This window comes from Hippoglossus stenolepis, chromosome 7, assembly GCF_022539355.2.
Source record: "Hippoglossus stenolepis isolate QCI-W04-F060 chromosome 7, HSTE1.2, whole genome shotgun sequence".
Taxonomy (NCBI): Eukaryota; Metazoa; Chordata; class Actinopteri; order Pleuronectiformes; family Pleuronectidae; genus Hippoglossus; species Hippoglossus stenolepis.
In genome coordinates, this window is record NC_061489.1 from 13,268,755 (window position 1) to 13,286,992 (window position 18,238).

Here is an 18,238-nt window from a genome sequence, read left to right on the forward strand (position 1 = left end):
ACAAACACCTGTAGGGGCAAAACATTGGTAGTTTGGTTTAATTTACATTTATTTTACATATCCATGTATAATATTTAACACAATGGAGGTGAACTGTTTTTTATTTGTGGTCCACAACCGTATAATTGAAGTCCTTTTTATATTTTCATTCTAATTATTGTTTTAAGTGACTGAATTGGCCAAAGAAGTCGTTAGTTAGACTCTGAAATGAACGGAGGTAAGTGTGTGTGTCTCCTGGTTTTATTATTTAACGCACAAGGCAGAGATGGGACCTGTTGAAACAATGACCACGACCTATCCTCAGAGGTAAATGAAATATTCAGATCCTTTATTCAAGTAAAAGTAGCCTATACGAATACAAGAAAGTAGAAATACTGAATCCTAGAGAAGTAACAGTACAAAGGTACTAACAGGTAAATGTACTTCAAAGTGCAATACATTAGTTTCATCTGTGGCCAACGTGGTTTTAAGATTTGAATTAAAGCCGGTTACCTGTTTTAATAGTGTAGCTAATCGAGGTAAAGATATGGGCGTACTGTAGAAATTTTCCCATTTGTATATATATTTACTTAGAATATATATTATCATTATTATTGATTTATATATCATGGAGTGAAGCTAAATGGTCAGTTCTTGTGGCCATTGTATGTTGTTGGCATTGTTTGTGTTATTTTTGTGTTTGATAAAAATAATGTTAAAAAGAAGTTCAAATTCAATCTTACAAACTCTTAATAAGAAATGAACAGTAATAATTCCACAATAATAAGATTTAATGATTTAATCCGCATCACGGAATTATATAATGATTCAAATACAGTTTGATAGTTTAAAATGCATCGTATTTTGAGCTCATACCTCAGTGTGTTTTGTATTTAAAATCTTCCTTAAAATAACCAGTAACTACAGCTGTTAGAGGAAATGTAGAGCGGTATAAAGGACAATCATTGTTGTAGTAAAAGTTTAAAGTGGCATAAAATGAAAATACTCTTTGTAATTTTCACACATTATTGGAGTAAATAAACTTTTAATGTGCACCACTGCTGCTTCCTGTTGACTAATTAGTTGTACACAAGACTCAAGAGCATTATCACGTCTAAACCACGACCATGACACATACCACAGACGAATAAAAGCTGCTGTTTAAATCCTCAGCTGCTTCATAGTGTTGTGAGTTTCACCAGTGAGACTTTACTGCCAACTATACGACTGCAGAAGCACTGTTGCTATGGTGACGGACCATTTAAGGGCCCAGTTGATCCAGAATATAAAAACTCCACTTTGTGTTTCTTCACCCTCAGTGGTCGGTCTGGCAAAACAGTTTGGGTTTTTATATGCCCAGATTTTCACAGGCAAAAGGGGTGAATGTAATTTTGTTTGTTGTGTTAACATCACTGAGAAATTCCAGGAGTCTCTGCAGAAACATGATTTGAATATCTAACTATAACACTTTTAATTGAAACTGTTACAAGAATGTATGAAAAAGGAAAATTCATTAAAGGTAAATCCCATTTACCTCCACTGAATAGGAAACAAACCATCATTATGTTATTAGAGGTAAATGAGAAAATATGTTACCTAACCCTTAAACGCACCTTGAGTATTTAACTTAGTGGTTATTTAGATGTTTGAGACGTCCAGTTATAGTGTTATTTTAACAAGCACTTGCCAGCCAATCAGAAGCCAGTATTTCATGTGGCTGTGCAATCATTTGACTAATTGCATGAAAACCACAGAGTCTGTTAATACATCCACGACTAGACGCCGTTTTGGCGACCACGTATTGGTCAGACTGGGTTGCTTCCTTTTCAGCTCAAACTTCACTGTCCACACACACACACACACACGCACGCACGCACGCACACACACACGTGCGTCTCTATAGTTGTGAGGACACTCATTGACATAAAGCATTCCCTAGCCCCTAACCCTAACCCTAATCATCACAACTAAATGCCTAACCCTAACCCTAACCTAAACCTAATTCTAACCCTAAAACCAAGTCTTAGGCTTCAAAAAGCCAATTTAATTTGTGAGGTAACTGCCAAAATGTCCTCACAACCTGAAAATGTCGTCACAATGATAGTATAGAACCAAAATTGCCCCCCCACACACACACAGAGAGAGTTGTGTTTCTTATTTACTTGCTCTGACTTACTCTAACCTAAGCGTTACTACTTGCCTTACCCTAACCCTAACCCTGAATCTTAACCCAAATTTAAAGCTTAACCTCAGCCTCAACCTAAAAACCTATATTCACCTTAAGATCTAATGATTTAAGTTATGCAGACTTGATTTTTGTCCAATAAAGGAAGACAAGTCCCCATAATGTGTGTTACCAGATGTAGGTCCCCACAACATGAGAAATACCTGGACCACACACACACGTCTTCTATCTTAGTGAGGACACTCATTGACATAATGCATTCCCTAGCCCCCTACAGTAACCTTTGCAACTAAATGCCTAACCCTGACTAAGTCATATCAGTTCTAACCAAGTCATATCCCTCAAACAGCTCTTTGAAAAGTGGGGACCACCCAAAATGTCCTCACTCTGTAAGGTCTATGCTCAAAATGGTCCTCACAAAGATATACTATATATACAGATGTTTTTCACACACAACACGATATTTTCTGTACTATCACGCATGACCTCACCAGCCACACTCATGCGCACACTTACACACACTCACACACATACAGACACACACATACTGTACAGACGCGCACACAAACCACTTGCATACCAGAGGGCCTATATTTAAAATGAGCCCTGGGGATGTTTTTTATTTTCAGCATTTAGACATTCTATCAAAAGTGGTCAATGTGGATACTTGGGTGTGTGTGTGTGTGTGTGTGTGTGTGTGTGTGTGTGTGTGTGTGTGTGTGTGTGTGTGTGTGAGACTGATAAACATAGGTATGACAGAATATAATCATAGCATAAGAACAGCTATGAGTCAACAGCTTTTTACAATAAGATAATAAACATACATTCAGAAAATAAGCAGAGTGTGTGATTACAGAATTTTTGAGCCTGACCCAAACAGTTACAAATTTGCTAAGGCTGCAAAACACCACCTTCCAAACTTGTAGCCATTCCAAATGCAGCCCTATCATCCCACGTCTCATTTTCAAAGCCTCTCTTTTCTCTGTCTCTCCTCCCACCACAAATCCCAGAACCTCGAGCAGCAGCGAGAGAGAGAGAGGGAGTGAGAGACAGAGGAGATGAGGGGAGCATTTAAATGTAGCGTTCCGTGAGTGGTCGGCTCGGTGTCTGGAACCCTTTCACATCCTGTTTACGCCGGGCAGATTTCAGCCCGGGACCGCAGAGGGCTGGCAGGGCCTCTGCCTGGACACAGCTCCTCTCTCTCTTTTCTATCTGCTGCCTGCCTCCCTCGCCTAAAGATCTCCGTCTGCAAAACCTTTCCACGACGCCTCCTCCCAATCGACACCTTGAAACCTAAAGCAAACAAGCACATGTCTGGCTGCCCACGGCCGCAGCATTACAACCGAGGTGGAATCAAAATCCTGATAAAGAGAATCCTTCTTATGCAGCAGCAACTGTGGCCAAATCACACAACAGCCTGTTTTTGATGTCCAAATACAGGTTTAATAGAGCTATGTGTCCTATTTACAGTGTCCTATATCAGATGGAAAGTTCCAGAAAATGAAGTATAATGATCTGATACGTTCTCAAGCCTGAAAAGAATTGGAGAAAAAGAATCCTGATATCTGGAAAAAGTCTGCTAAAGTCGATCAAACTAGATTAATGAACACAGGATCCATCCGTCTGTCCTCGTCTGTTATTTCCCCCCGAGCGAAGCGGTTTGTTGGTTTTTTTTTTTTAGTCCAGTAATCATTCCTCTCCTGTCTGCCCCCGACCTCCATCTCTGAGCTCTCCTCCCTCAGCGGCACTTGCAGGACTTGACGACCATGTTGGAGAGTTGCTCAACACGAGGTGTGCGGCCGATGAAGTACATGATGGTGAGCGGCTCCAGGTCCTGAGGGACGCAGCAGGGCGAGGCGGAGGCCTCAGGGTTCAGCTTGTTGTACAGGGGCAGGATCTGAGCAGGGGACAGAGTGCGAAACTTAGTGAAGGGATGTGTTATGGGTCAGGGAGGTACACATTCAATTTTGGTGCAAATCTAAATCAGGAGGTAAATCCAGGAATTGTCTTATCACTCTCTTTAAGATTGTGAGATAGGGCTTTTAAAAAAAAACAATTTTACTGTTTTCTCAGAGAATAATTCATGGATCTTAATGGTAAAATAATGCATGTTTCTGGGATATCTTTCTTCAATTAGATTGGGCCTTGGTGGAGGGTTGTCCTGTGTCAGTTTTACATGTGCTTGTGTTTTCGTGCTAAGCCAGGCTAACCAGCTGCTGGTGGTTCAGCCTCATATTCACTTTACAGATGTGAGAGCTGCTGTTGATCTTGTTATTTAACTTGTAAATAAACCTGCCTCCTAAAATGGCTCTGTATTTGATCAAACCACACAAACACAGTCCTGAGTTGAACTCTCCATGAAAAACACCAGGAATGTTTCCTCCAAACGTTTTGACTAAAAATGATAAAAATACTAAAACCCAAATCAAGGTAAACCAGTGGTGTTATACCCACTGGCCCCTGTATGACAGTCTGTTTCCATATTTATGCTTCACATACTTTAACATGTACGTTAACATCAAAGTCAGTAAAAGTCACAGTGGCCTTTCTGCAGCAAACTGAAGTGTCAAATAAATATGAATAAACCAGAAGTGATTACAGGCCCATAAGCTACAAGACAAAAGGCCATGTTGCATAACCCTATATGTTCTGCTGCAGGCGCCTGCGAGGTGACAGCCCACTTACGATGGTAGGGTTAACCATGGGGTTACGACAAACAATCCCCATGAAGCTCATTTTAGGGCAAATGTTTAAGATGCCACAGTTTAGGATTCTGTACATTACAGCCTGGATTTCAGTTTGGTCCAAACCGCAGTATTTTCACCACAGAGCTTGAGGAGCTACGTCGATTATTCTGACATTGCAGAAGTTGTTTTTGTTTGAACTGGAGCGTCTGTTTGTGACTGATCAGACGGAGGATTTCTGTTTGTAACGTTTGATTGTGTCTCTGTCACTGTGCCCATCCAAATTGTTAGTTTTTGCTTGTTAGTTTCGTTCATTCATATATTTTTGTGATGTTGTGTTTCTCGGTTGCGAGCAGAAACTAAATTAAATGCTGTTCTTAAACCAAACCAAACATAAGAACATATTGTGCCTGAACCCAGTCATAAAGTACAGGGCTGGATATGGTCTGAATAAGAGTTTTGACACTAAAACGTTTTTCTCTACTTCATTTTAAAGGAATAGTTTTTTAAAGGAAAAGCCTCGTTTGTTCCAATCCAACAAAAACAGGTTGTGGTATCATGGAGCGCTGTTTACTGAAGCTATTTCTCGGGCAGACACAGGAAGACAAACATGATCTAATCATGATTAATGTGTTAATTAGTATATTTAGAGATGCCAGGCTGACTGTTTCCCCCTGCTGCCAGGCTGTATGCTAAGCTAAGCTAACCGTTCCCTGACCCTTAATTCATACTGAAGTATGACAGTGGTATCAATCTTCAACAACAAAATAAGTGTCAAACTACTGCTTTTAAAATATTTTTTTTCTTCATAGCACTTTTCTCCATTTAATAAAAGAAAACAAAATGTAAAATGAACCAGAAGAAAATTTATAAAATAAGTGCATCAACCTGATTTAAAAAATAAATAAAGCAAATTACTAATTAGGCATTAAGTGCCATGAACTTGTTTTGATACTGGTTACGACAGACATGTTTCAGACTCTAAGAAAAATAAATGTTCAGGTTATGATTAGATATAAATGCCCACTCACCATGTTGTAGTGGTTGTTGGCACTCCAGAGGTAAGGACAGTTTCCGGCACAGAAGTTCGCTTTGTAACCTTTGGGCTCATGGATCCACTTCCAGTTGAGGTCACGCCTGAAGTCGATGTAGAGCGAGCGCAAGCAGCAGCCCTGGTCTGAGCCACTGAGAAACACACAGACAGACACACCAACACATTTCAGCTCCCATCCTGCTCTTCAACGTCTGGGGCAATGGCCCAAAGTTGGGTCATGGGAAAATGGCCGTGGGTCACCATTGAAGAAGCAGCCAACACAAGGTAATGAGGGTGCAGTGTTGCCAGAGTTTTCCCCTGCAGCGTGAGGTAGTCTAAATAAAACACTGTATGCCTGCTGGCCTGCAGTCTAAACACAGGGTCGGCATTGTTACTGCTGCCACACAATAGTCTCAGGAAAAAAACTGAAATCCACCGCCCACAACAACTAGATCTCAGAATTATGTAACTACGAATCTTGGAAACAGTGTCAGTGCTGTCAGTCATAACCACACACATGCGGCTGCATAGCGGCCTACCGGGTGCAGGTTGTGGTCTCTGTGGCGGCCGCCCTCTTCTTGCGGCTCTTCTTGGTCGGGTTGTCGACTCTGTCGCTGGGCAGCAGGGTGAGGATGAGGTGCGGCGTCTTGGAGCTGAAATCCGCCTGACCTTTGACCTGACCGGGTTTTCTGAACTGACGAAGCTGCTCGTCATCAACACCTGCGGAAAGCGGGCCCAGTGGTGGAGAGTTGCAGATCACATTTATTCAAGTAATGTACTGAAGTAGAATTTCCAGGTACTTTACTTCAATATTTCGATGATATGCTACTTTAACACTACCAGTCCATCACATCTCAGAGATAATGTGTCATTACTTCCAGATATTTGATAGATTTTGTGACGATTTCCACTCCAGATTGATATTTATAATACAAACAGATCCAATGAATAAACCCTGAGGAGTCACACAATACTGAACAAGAGAAATAAGGAAAAACAGTGACTGTGCTACACAATAACGTTTATTTGTCAGATACTTCTCTCATCTTTATCGTGAAGTAATGGATAATTGTTTCCCAGCAGGATTACAAAAACTATTCACATGAAATGTTCTCAGACAACATCAATCATTAGTTCAACTGATTCATGCAACCTGTGACAATGCTGTTTGATCGGGAGCCACTGCATTAATACCATGGTTTGTATTTTTGAATTACTGTGGTTTGCATAATTTGAATGCCAGAAAAAAGAAGCAGTCCATATGCAGTTATACCCCAAAAACTCACACATTCTCCTCCAAATAACATTTGAGCGATGGTCTGACTGCTTGTACCTGGTTTCATGGTTTCTCTGAGCTCAAAACAAGCTCTTGCTTGTGTCACTTTATCAAAAAAATTATTTTTCTTCCAAGTGTTAAAAAAACCCTGACTTGGCTCAGCTGAGTGAAGAGAGGAAAGTGCCATAATTTGGGGCCTAAATGAAGTAAGGCAGACAGTCTGGTATTCAGTAGTGTCACCGTGAGTAAAAGAGCAGTTTCTGTATGATTCCTTGTCTGCGAGTGACTCAGAATCCCTCGAGGTGTCTTCCAGAGGAGTGTGCACTTAACCTTCACATTCTGTGACCTGCAGGGTTATTACTGTGCAGATAAATCTTCAACAAGTGCTTTTAATGCCCCAACAAAGCCATTTACAACCAAAGCTGTTAAAGACACATTTCTCATCATCATGGCGCCTATGGATGAAACTGTTGAACTGTGGTTTAACTTCTGTCTGATCGATACTGTACTTCATCAGACTCTTATCTCACTGCCTGTCATGTTTATTGATTTGTTTTTGTGTCGTGGTCAGTTTAACGTCTGATCTTTGTTGACCAGAGATCTGGAGACAAACAACCTCTTCAGACAGGAAAGACTCAAATCTCATGTCTTCCCCCTGATGTGAAACAGCTTCTCAAAGAAACCCAGTTAACTCGCTCTCCTGGTTAGAGTGGTGTGAAAATCTTCCCTCAAGCTAAAAATACAAGTGCATTTTAAGATTTATTGTCGCTGTGGGGTAGTCTGAGCCACAGAAAACCACTCTAATCATCTATTATACATACAATATTCTATTGGTATAGTAAACCAAGATTTTGCAAACATGACGTGTCTTCTCTTTTTCTTTTCTTATTCCCAAATATTTTGTATGTATAATACTGGAGGAGGATGCGTATCTTTTTTATATTTAGGTTCTGCTGTGGGTCAGGAGGTAGAGCGGGTCGTCCACTAACCGGAGGGTCAGTGGTTTGATCCCACTCTCCCTGATTCTGCGTGCCAAAGTGTCCTTGGGCAAAAAACCAAGACTGTGTGTGCCACTAGTGTGTGGTTGAAGTGTGATAGAGAAAGGGCTGCACATACATGTATGAATGTGTGTGTGTGTGAAAGGGTGAATGCAACAACTGTACTGTAAAGTGCTTGGAGTGGTCATTAACACTAGATAACACTATATAAATGCAGACCATTGACCATTGTACCAGTCTTGTAATCCAAACAAGAGATGGACCAAATGCATTGGCATTACACAGAAATGTATGTTAGCCTGCAACAAACCTGCGAACAGGGCCTCCAGCTCCTCACTCTTGTTGGGAACGATGTTGTTGGTGGACGGGACGAAGGTGCAGCAGGGACAGTGGACGCCCAGCTTCAGGCCAAGATTGTTCTCTGAAGCAAGAAGAAGAATAGACACGATGGTGAAATATACAACCACAGCTTCTATGGATCGTTGTGGGAAACAGATGCCTGGTGCTGAGGCTGACCTGTGTCTGACAACCAGTCCTTAATGGTCTCTGTGACGTCCACAGACATCCAGGATCCCTTCGCCCTGGGCTGAACGGTGCGGGAGTCGATGTAACGTTCAGTGGAGGTGCTGTCCTCATCTGGCTTCAGCAGCTGACACAGAAAACACAGGAGACAGTGACGGAGCTGATGTACAGAACAGTTTCTCTTCCTCCTGACAGGAGCTTTTAAAGTTTCCACTGTGATTCAGGGCACAGTGAGTTTATCCTCCATAGATGTTATAGAACACATGAAAGGCATAGATCAAAACATTGTGTCATTATAAAAACCCATAATAACCTGCAGAACGTTTATCAGACATCTCAATTATGTGACTTGTTTTCCTGGGGGCAACATTTTTCTCTGAGAGGTTTAAAATATCTCCTTGAAGCCAACATGTAAATTCAGCTTCACTGACAAAGATTTATTATCGTAATAGTCTTGTTGGCTTGAAGGCGAAAATCAAAAAGACCATTTTAAATGGTATCAGGCACATGAACGTTAGAGAAGAAAGAAGTGGGAAAGATTTCTCAGTGGTTTGATACATACATACTTATACATACATATTCCTATACAGTATACACTTGTCACTTTGTTTTTTACACTTGATTCCTCTGAGTGATTTAGTGTCTGCTCCATTAGAAAAAAAGGGGTTTATTTGGATCTGAAAGCTTAAAAAATGTGTCTCTCTCTCTCTCACTGATATTCCTGCTGGTGCCTCATGGTCGTGCTCTATGACGTCACACTGCTCTTTACCTGATAGATCTCCACTCTCTGCTCTGAGGCCCGGGCCTGCGGGTTGGGAGCTCTGAAGATCCTGAACTCGGCCATAACCAGGGTGCTGTTGGTCAGGTCGACTCCACTGACGTCGAAGTGGACGACTCTATGGTGGGGGTTGGGTGCGTCCGGCTGCACTGTGTCTGTACGGGGAAAAAAGAGCACACATGGATGACTAAAGCTCCAACAACATCTCGCAAATTCTAAGACACTATCATATTGGAGCTGTTGGTTAAAACAGAGCTGTGGGACTGATGCATTGTCTCAGACATAATTGCTGCTGATGAGCGTCTCCAACTAAATGATATGTTTAAGCCTCGTGAGGAAATGTGTCTGGTCTTATGTTTAATAGATGGGCAACTGTTGCATACATGGGTTTTACTGTAAGAAACATCAGCCGTCACTTACACAGTCATGTATTTATGTACTGAATTTAGAGGTTGAACTGTTGAAGGACCGGGGAAACCACTGTTTCTGTTGATATATTGTATATGAAAATACTGTGATTATATAAACTTCTAAAATACTGGTACTTTATTTTAGAATTACCATTTTTAAAATGAAATATATATAGTTTTTACACCACTAGTTTGACTTTTTCAGTTTCCCTATTGAGCATTCATTAGCAGCAAATAAACATCACATACATGCATGTTTATAACACACATTAGTGTAGTTGTACATATTTCATTCATATAAGTGTCAACAACTGCAACGCCTGGGGACACGGAATTCATTAATAAAATGTCCATATAGTTACTTACAATCAAATTAGAACATATTTAAGCCAGGTAACAAAATAAGCTGCGTTTAAATGCTAAATATTGTGGATTTATAGTAACTGTCTGGAATCGACCAAGTTAGATTTTTTTTTTAACAAATCAGTTTCTTTGCATACTCGTTATATGAGGGAGATTTTGAACACAGGTTGAAACAAATACTGTAAATATCTACAGACTTATTTAATTAAGTACAATCTGTCAACACTGAACACTTTGAACACAACTGATGGAGGTGAAGTCTATGACTAATTCATCTCACTTTATTATTGAGATGCTATTCACTAAAATAAAAAGGGATCACTACTATAATAATGTCATTGGATTCCAACGTGGGGCTCATGACACCAATGAGGTCCCATCGTGTGTCTGAGGGGTCACAAGAAGATTCAAATGGTGAGAAAGAGGGTTAGTGACGAACAAAACGATGAAGAGTCTTCAGCAACATTCCTCCAACATTTGCTTGTGACCAAGTGGAGACTTTCCCCTCCTCATACCTTTCAAAACGAAGGGAAACCATGCAGTGGTTTCATTTTAAAGGTTGTGAACTATTACTTTATCATTTCATTTGGATCATTTCTACAGGTTACCAGGTTCATTTCGTGCCCTGGAGGCCCCTGGCCACACACTGAGACCCCCCACACACAAACACACACACACACACACAGCTCACACAGGGACTCACTTGTGCCAGTAACATGTGGAGGTATCATGTCGATCCTCTGAACCTCTTTGGCGTAATAATCCTCCTCGCTGCTCTCGCGCTCGCACGTGGACTCGGCCAGGCGCGCACGCTCCTTGAGCAGCTCCCGCGTGCTGTTGTACAGCAGCATGACCTCCGGCGGCACCGGGCGCGGCGGCGGCTGCTCGTCGTCGTCCGGCGGGCTGCGGATGCGGAGCTTGCTGAGGATCTGTCCGCGCACGGCCTCGATGCGCCGCGACTTCTGCGCGTCCAGGTTGATGGTCTGACACGTGTTGAGTCCGTCCACCGGCGACACACCGGAGAACCGGAGCAGCAGCAGCAGAGCGAGGCGGGGGAGCCACATGGTCCGGTGGGAGGATGGAGGAGACGGGGGTCTCTGGTGGGGTCAAACTGAGCGGAGCCTCAAAGCCAAACACGAAGAGAAGTGTGCGTAAAATGATTTAACATTTAAACCTGAGGGTTAAACCAATGAACCCGAAGCCAAATATCCAACTCTAACAGCGTGTCCCGGTCAAAGCAACTAAAACCACATCAACGGGACCGTCTATTTTAACTCCAGGCGCACAAAGACGCATGGTCATGTATTATTTAGACTCATTTAACTGAATAAATCTAAAGGGAAATGTCTTTGTAAAACCACTACTTGAAGATCTATCTACCTATAAACTTCAACTCAACAACCAAACTGCACTGTAAAAACCTCGGATTGAGAGACTGGATCTGTGATCTGTCTGACGCTCCAGCTCCAGTCTGGTGCGCTCCAAAGCTCCGGTGCGCCTCCGTGCCGGTGCGCGCGCAGTTTCCTCGCGTAAAGGTGAAGATACTTTAACTCTGTCTGTCCGATAAGTCTTTATCCGTCTCCGTCGTCCATCCTCGGATAATTCAAAACAGCTTTCGGTGGAAAAGAGTCATCGCAGGAGCTCAGCCCATGACGCACAGCCTGCAAACAGAAAAACCTGAGCTGCTCACTTCATCCGAGGCTGCTTTTACCTCCACAACACCCATCTGTGCACGGAGCACAGCTCTTCTGCAAAACCCAATGAGATCCTCCCATCCCTTCATATAGGTAAACAGAGAGCAGCCTGCAGTTATAGGGGAAAAAAATGTTGATTTATGTAGGAGAGACCATGGTGGGTCTGTTAATCCCCCTCAGATAAACATAAAAACACGGAAAAGGTCAGACGACATAAAAATACATGACGCAGAAAAACGTATGAAAGAAGTCCTTGTGCTGTAAATTTAAAAAAAAAAAAAAAGAAGAGAAAACTTTACAGTAATTTATACATCCCGGGGTTAAATGAGCTCCAGTGTGAAGTCTGCTGTGCTGAAAACACTGAGAGCTGCTGTGTGATGCGACTCCATTATTCTGCAGATCCTTAGTGGGAGAAAAGCACAGAGCTCCAGACAGAGGGAGTCTGAGAGGGAGGGACTGGATGCAGAGAGAGGTGGTGGAGGAGGAGGAGGAGGAGGAGGAGGAGGAGGAGGTGGTGGGGCGGGTTGCCACCAAAGTGAGGCCAGTGTGTGATTATGTAGGCAAGAGCCATCTTCCTCTCTCTGAAGCGGGCACCCACACACACACACATTGCAATTTCTTCCTCTCCACAAAAATGCCTGAATCACCCTCTGTCCGCAGGTAAACATCTCATGAGGCCACATCAGACTTAAAGGACCAGTTCTGCATTTTCACGACTCTGCTTATTCGTGTCATTACAGAGAATCGCAGGAGTTGAATCAGTTCACTCTCCACTCTCGTGTCTGTTTGATAAATATGAAGACAGCTGAGAGCCTTGTTTTGAATAAGTGGTCTCTGCTATTGACATGAATCAAGTCTCGACTCAAGTTCAAGGGAAATCAGTTTACATTGTACATTTTTCTATATTCTATTGTTATATTGTATTATTACCTTTACTCAGTGTTTCAGTATTTCCTTTTCGCTGCTCTAACATGGTAAATCCCCCCATTGTGAGACTGATAAAGGACGGATCTTATAAATCAAACAAACAAACAAACGGACAGAGGAGAAAAACAACAACATATGTTTACTTCCTTGGCAAAGGTAGAAATAAAGATTTTTCCTTTTTGCTTTCTGATCACATGACATGTGATTTACAAAGTTAATACAGTTTGTCGTGGCAGAGAAAACCTTTGAATGCTTTGTTAATAATTATCGCATGGAACGATTTATATTAAAATGTTTTAATTGATATATTTTTTGCAAATCACATTGGGCCCAGACAAAATCTTCAACTTTGAAAAGAACTACAGGGGATGACTGTGAACGCATCACTGCTGGAAGTTACAAAATAAACATTACTAATACAGACAATTCATCTCATTTTATGAAGATCTGTAGTTGTATCTGGTTTGTTAGACTGTATTACTGCACCGTTAGCAGACTTAGCACTCAGGCTAACCACCTTAGAAAGATGCATTCACACTCTGAGACTCACCAGTGTTTTTCCATTTCTTTCTATTCCTCCGACATTTGTGTGAATGCAGCTTTTAAATGTCTGTGCACAATTTGTTTCTCTCTCACACGAGCGCCTCTGTGCTTAGAGCAAACTGACGTGAGTAGTCAGAAGACGTGAACACTCACAAGTCGTAAACACGAGAAACTTTCTCGATCAAACACATGAATGTGACAACGCCCCCTGTGGTCACTGCTGATGTTGCTCAGAGACTTTAGCCAGTCCAGCTTTTTCCAGCCTTTTCGTTGCGTTCATCTCTCAGACTCTGTTGTAGATTCATATTTCTGCACAGATCAGCGCAGTTAAGATCGTTACCAGACAAAGTTAAAGTTGAAAATGGAGGAATGTGATGCATTAGTCAAAGCCACTGATTTCAAAACGCAGCTCTAGTCTGGCTCTCGGTGGGATTTCCAGCTCAAACTCATTCATGCCGTCACTTAAAAGCTTATCCTAATTTTATTAAAACCCTCCACAGAGAGCCCATCCCTTTTTATCTTTACAGCCTTTCAATCTAGCTCCTTTCTTTCCTCTCTTCCTCTTGGGTCTCATTGTTAATTACAGTTGAGGACTCAGAGAGGACTGTTAATCTGTCAGGGGTGGTTTTTATTGCTGCTCTGCTGCCATCCCATTATACCGTTATTATAGTTGCGGGCGCAGGCCTGTAATTGCTGTAAGTAGAAGGGAAAGGTAGGAGAGACTCAGGCTGCCTCCGGGCTTCTGGTCAGGGCTCCTTCATCATCTGTCCTGGCACCATTTCTAAAATATAACACTGCCTGTGAACAAACGTGCTCCTGTTCCAACATGACTGCTGCAACGTCTCAGTGAAAAAAAGAGACTTCATTTGTTTCTGTGGAACCCCTTTCTTTTCAAAATTCTCTTTTTAAAAAGGTCAGACACACTGTGGGGTCCTCGCGTCACAGGAGCCCACCCATGTGGGCTGATATATGTATGTGTCTGATTTAATGTGTGGCTGAAAAGAAAAAAAAGAAGAAAGAAAGACTTCCTCAAAAACAACTTCTTGCCTTCCTCCCTTTTTAACGCAGAACCAAATATAGAGCAGCCACTGCCACGTCATCTGGTCCTCAGCACTTTCTGAGACTGAGCGGGCGAGTTGGGGTTCAGAGACACGCACGCACGCACGCACGCACGCACACACGCGCGCGCGCACGGTTTTACTGAAGCATGTCTGTAATATAACTGATTCCATATTTTCCACAAAAACCTTCGAGTTCTGGCTGTCATGGAAATAAGGACAGTTTTATTGAAAATGAAAGAGTGAACATTTACAAAAATAAATACAGATAAAACCACTGGGGGTTTCTCTCAGGGAAACATTTCCATTCGTTACTTTTACAATCTTTTCCCTCCACTGGCAGCATCGGCCACCTAAATGTCATAACTACAATGAACCAAACAGCGCTGCGTCTTTTCTCTTGGCACCAACTCAAACCAGAGTCAACGTACACCCATGTGAGTGATGGTTAGGGGTGAGGTTGTGTAACGGGAAATGTTGAGGGGGTGTTTACGCCTCGTCTTCACTCAGCAGCATGTTGGGGATTCCTCTGGAGATGGGGAACTCTCGTCCTGACTCGGGACACTGCAGACAGCCCTCGATCACCTCCACCTGTCACACACACACACACAGTCAAGAATATGAGGCCACCACTAGATGTCATCATAGTGCAAAAATACACATATGGCCAAAAGCATATGGACACCCCTGTTGCCATACTATTGGTTTGGTTCTGGTTTGTTTGGTTTGGCCTCGGCCCCTTGGTTCCAGTTAAGGAAGATTTTATTGCTCCAGCTTGTGATGATTTGAAGTTATTATCTTGAACTTGGTGCAGTTTCGCTCATCCTGACTCTCCCAACAAAAACAATATACTGATTTTCTATTAAAGTACATTTTTAGTAACTACGGTAACAGTGGACGGGATACTAGAGCACCTTTCAGTATTCAGCATGACATGTTGTCCCACTCAAAGATGTCACATTATGAACTATTCATAATGAAACAGGGATAAGAAACACACCTGGAACACAAATCAAGAACACAAAGATGGTCTAAAAATCAAAGAGCAAAAACTATTTGTATCATTAAATTAGAAAAAGAGATCTTTGTAAAGAAGTACAGATGCAAATTAAACTTTACCTGCTTGTTTTATGCTAATGTTAAAGTCATTTTTAAGCAAAACTGTCAAACTGATCTTCTCTGTTTTCTATCACAAGAAACTCAATATCTTTGGGTTTGAAATAGTTAATCACAAAATAAGACATTTGACGACATCACTAAAGTTATTACTTGAGAAGACAAAGGGCAGATTGTTGATGACAGACTGAACTTTTACCTCCAACAGTGCTCGATGCACTTTCTTCAGGAACTCTTCATCTTTCTCGTACTCTGAAACCAGCTCAGCCGGCAGGTCTTGCCGATGACCGAGCTAAAGAGAGGAAACACAGCAGCGAGAATTCAAACTGCTGCACCTTCACAGCTGAATATGAGCCTCACAAGTGGAAGTGGTGGGAAAAGGGAACACAGTGATCTGAAACCCAGAATCTCAGTGATGACTAATGGATGTTTGTCCTCAGATTTTTATGTTTTCGTTTTGTCTACCACAGAGCAAGCTGCTTTTTCTTAAGGATTCAACATCAAGCCTGTGCGGTCGTGGGCAGACGTCTTGTTAACATTTCTCCTATGTTCAAACACTCCCACACAGTTAAGTCTTGTCCTATGAAGACTGCCAGTGACTAAAATTCAAAGCATGGACGGACTCACCTCCTCTGCTGCCTGGACCAGAGCGCTCCACTCCAGTTTGGGAATCATCCGGCTGACGAACTGAGGGTTGAACTCCACCTCATTCACCTTCACCTCAGTTGCCTTCGCACAAAAACAACCAGACAGAAAAAACAACCTGTCAGCATCAAACTAGCAGTCCTAAAACAGCGGCTAGTCCTCAGACATGTTTGTAAACAAGTGAGGTCTAAAAAAAAATGTCTACGTCTACGGCTTTATCTGTGTGTGGCTGCAGGGAAGAAGTCATCACACAGAAACACCTGGAACCAGGAGGACTGGTGAGTGAGGTAAAGAACCTGATCTTTACTTAAAGATGGAGAATAATAAACTACTGGTGTGTCCCTATAAAACCTTTAACACAATGGTTTTCAATGTGAATGATTAGTTATGAAGACTTAAATGGATTGAGGTCATATTTAGTGGCTAATGTACTGAACTATGGTCAGATAGGTTTTTAATATCATTCTTTCCTCTTGTGTGTAAACAGGATGGACAAAATTTCCATTTCCTTTCCTATTTAAGATATGACTTAAAATACTCAATTTGAGGTGAATATATTATATTTGGATTTAAAAATATGTAATTAGCATATACATGCTAAATTAATTAAGTACATGTAAAATGTGGATTATTGATTAAAGCTGGGACTTCATTTGGTTAGTTTTACAAACAACAAAATGGGGAGTTTACTTTCTACTTCGGTGTTTACTTAGAATGTTCAGTTTTTGTTGACACTGTCCATAAATATTTAACTTCAGTATTTAATTTACACATGTCAACAGAAACTGAACAATATTAACATCAATCAGATGGAATTAAAGTAGAGTTAATTGAAACGAATAACCATAAACTGCACAGTTCTATGTAATAACACTGAGCGTCTGTCAGACCCTGATCCAGCTCAATTACTGTCAACACAACCGATGCGTTTGGAAATATGAATAAAATGTTGAACGGCCTCATGACAGTTCCGTTCCCCGGTGAAGACACAACACGCAGCATGAAGCTAATGGGATGTTATGTTAAAGTGTTAGCATCGTTAGCAGCGATGCTAAGCAGATGTGAGGATTTACCTTGATGAGCAGCGGGTATCCTTTAGTGACGCCCTTCACGTGAGACGTCAGCATGTTGTGTGTGAGCAGCTTCATGTTTAAACACAATGATGATTGATTTACTACCAACAACAAACACACACTCTGAGTCTTTTCGAGATGTAAATCACGCTATAGCGTTTACATGTGGACCGGAAGTGTCAACTGTTGCGTCGCTAAAACGGTTCCCCGGGACCTTGGCCTCAGCGCCGTTAGTTCCTAGGTCACTTCTTTAGTTTAATAAATGTATATAAATACATTCATGTCACATTGTAGGACCCAATCAGGACCAATGCTATATATTGTGACCTCATTTTAAGTTATATTAACAGTAACCAGTATTCAAGAATTATAATTTTTATTTAGTATAAATACACATGTTCATATATTCAGCTGTATGATATTGGTGGATGTAGTTTTTGGTTAAATTGTATTAACGTTAAAAAAAAAGAGAAATGTTTTGGGGGGGGTTCTTAATTAAAGAGCTGTCAATATTTCTATTATTATTATCATCTGTGCCCCTGTCTTGTAGAGTAACGTGGTTTTCAATTAAACTTCAACAAGGTACACAAGCAAAATCTTTCACACAAAACTTATAATGGTGTAATCCAGTGCTGACTACCATACGTACTTTTTTGTATTTTTTACATTAAATAATAGATAGGCATCTCATTAGTCAATCATGATTTATGTATTTTTAATAGATAACTTTCTAAAACATTTTAAAAGTTAGCAGTAACTATAGCTCTTAGATAAATGTATGAGGTAAAAAATATTTGCATCTGAAATGAAGTGTAGAAGTTAAAAGTAACAATACTCACTTGAAATAGTCGAGTAAAGTACAAGAGCATATTTAAACAGTGTTTTAGTGAATGTATTTTGTTAAATTCCACCACCTACAATGACAAAATATGCTAAATTGTGTTGACTGTGTTA

The 18,238-nt window shown here is 41.3% G+C and overlaps 2 protein-coding genes across 2 annotated transcripts; both read right to left on the reverse strand.

Moving 5' to 3' along the window:
• Window positions 1-31: 31 nt before the first annotated feature.
• tgfb5 (transforming growth factor, beta 5) lies at window positions 32-12,347 on the reverse strand. The gene is made up of 7 exons (XM_035161274.2): window positions 10,932-12,347; window positions 9,447-9,610; window positions 8,672-8,804; window positions 8,466-8,576; window positions 6,421-6,601; window positions 5,880-6,033; window positions 32-4,061 (listed from the first exon to the last, which is right to left on the reverse strand). The coding sequence occupies exons 1-7, from the start codon at window positions 11,290-11,292 to the stop codon at window positions 3,903-3,905; spliced, it is 1,263 nt and encodes a 420-aa protein (XP_035017165.1). The 5' UTR covers window positions 11,293-12,347; the 3' UTR covers window positions 32-3,902.
• Window positions 12,348-14,653: 2,306 nt separating this feature from the next.
• Window positions 14,654-17,493, reverse strand: trmt112 (tRNA methyltransferase activator subunit 11-2). The gene is made up of 4 exons (XM_035162296.2): window positions 17,285-17,493; window positions 16,194-16,295; window positions 15,766-15,858; window positions 14,654-15,041 (listed from the first exon to the last, which is right to left on the reverse strand). Exons 1-4 carry the CDS (start codon window positions 17,357-17,359, stop codon window positions 14,940-14,942), a joined length of 372 nt encoding a protein of 123 aa, XP_035018187.1. The 5' UTR covers window positions 17,360-17,493; the 3' UTR covers window positions 14,654-14,939.
• Window positions 17,494-18,238: the final 745 nt, after the last annotated feature.

What these genes read in the sequence shown, in the direction of transcription:
- tgfb5 (XM_035161274.2), bottom strand. Translation starts at nt 11,292, where the DNA reads ATGTGGCTCCCCCGCCTCGCTCTGCTGCTGCTGCTCCGGTTCTCCGGT. An exon ending in TCCACATGTTACTGGCACAA is followed by an intron (nt 9,611 to 10,931) that starts GTGAGTCCCTGT and finishes TTCCCCGTACAG; the next exon opens with ACACAGTGCAGCCGGACGCA. An exon ending in GCTGGAGGCCCTGTTCGCAG is followed by an intron (nt 6,602 to 8,465) that starts GTTTGTTGCAGG and finishes CGCTTTCCGCAG; the next exon opens with GTGTTGATGACGAGCAGCTT.
- trmt112 (XM_035162296.2), bottom strand. Translation starts at nt 17,359, where the DNA reads ATGAAGCTGCTCACACACAACATGCTGACGTCTCACGTGAAGGGCGTC. An exon ending in GATACCCGCTGCTCATCAAG is followed by an intron (nt 16,296 to 17,284) that starts GTAAATCCTCAC and finishes TTTTGTGCGAAG; the next exon opens with GCAACTGAGGTGAAGGTGAA. An exon ending in TGGTCCAGGCAGCAGAGGAG is followed by an intron (nt 15,859 to 16,193) that starts GTGAGTCCGTCC and finishes TCCTCTCTTTAG; the next exon opens with CTCGGTCATCGGCAAGACCT.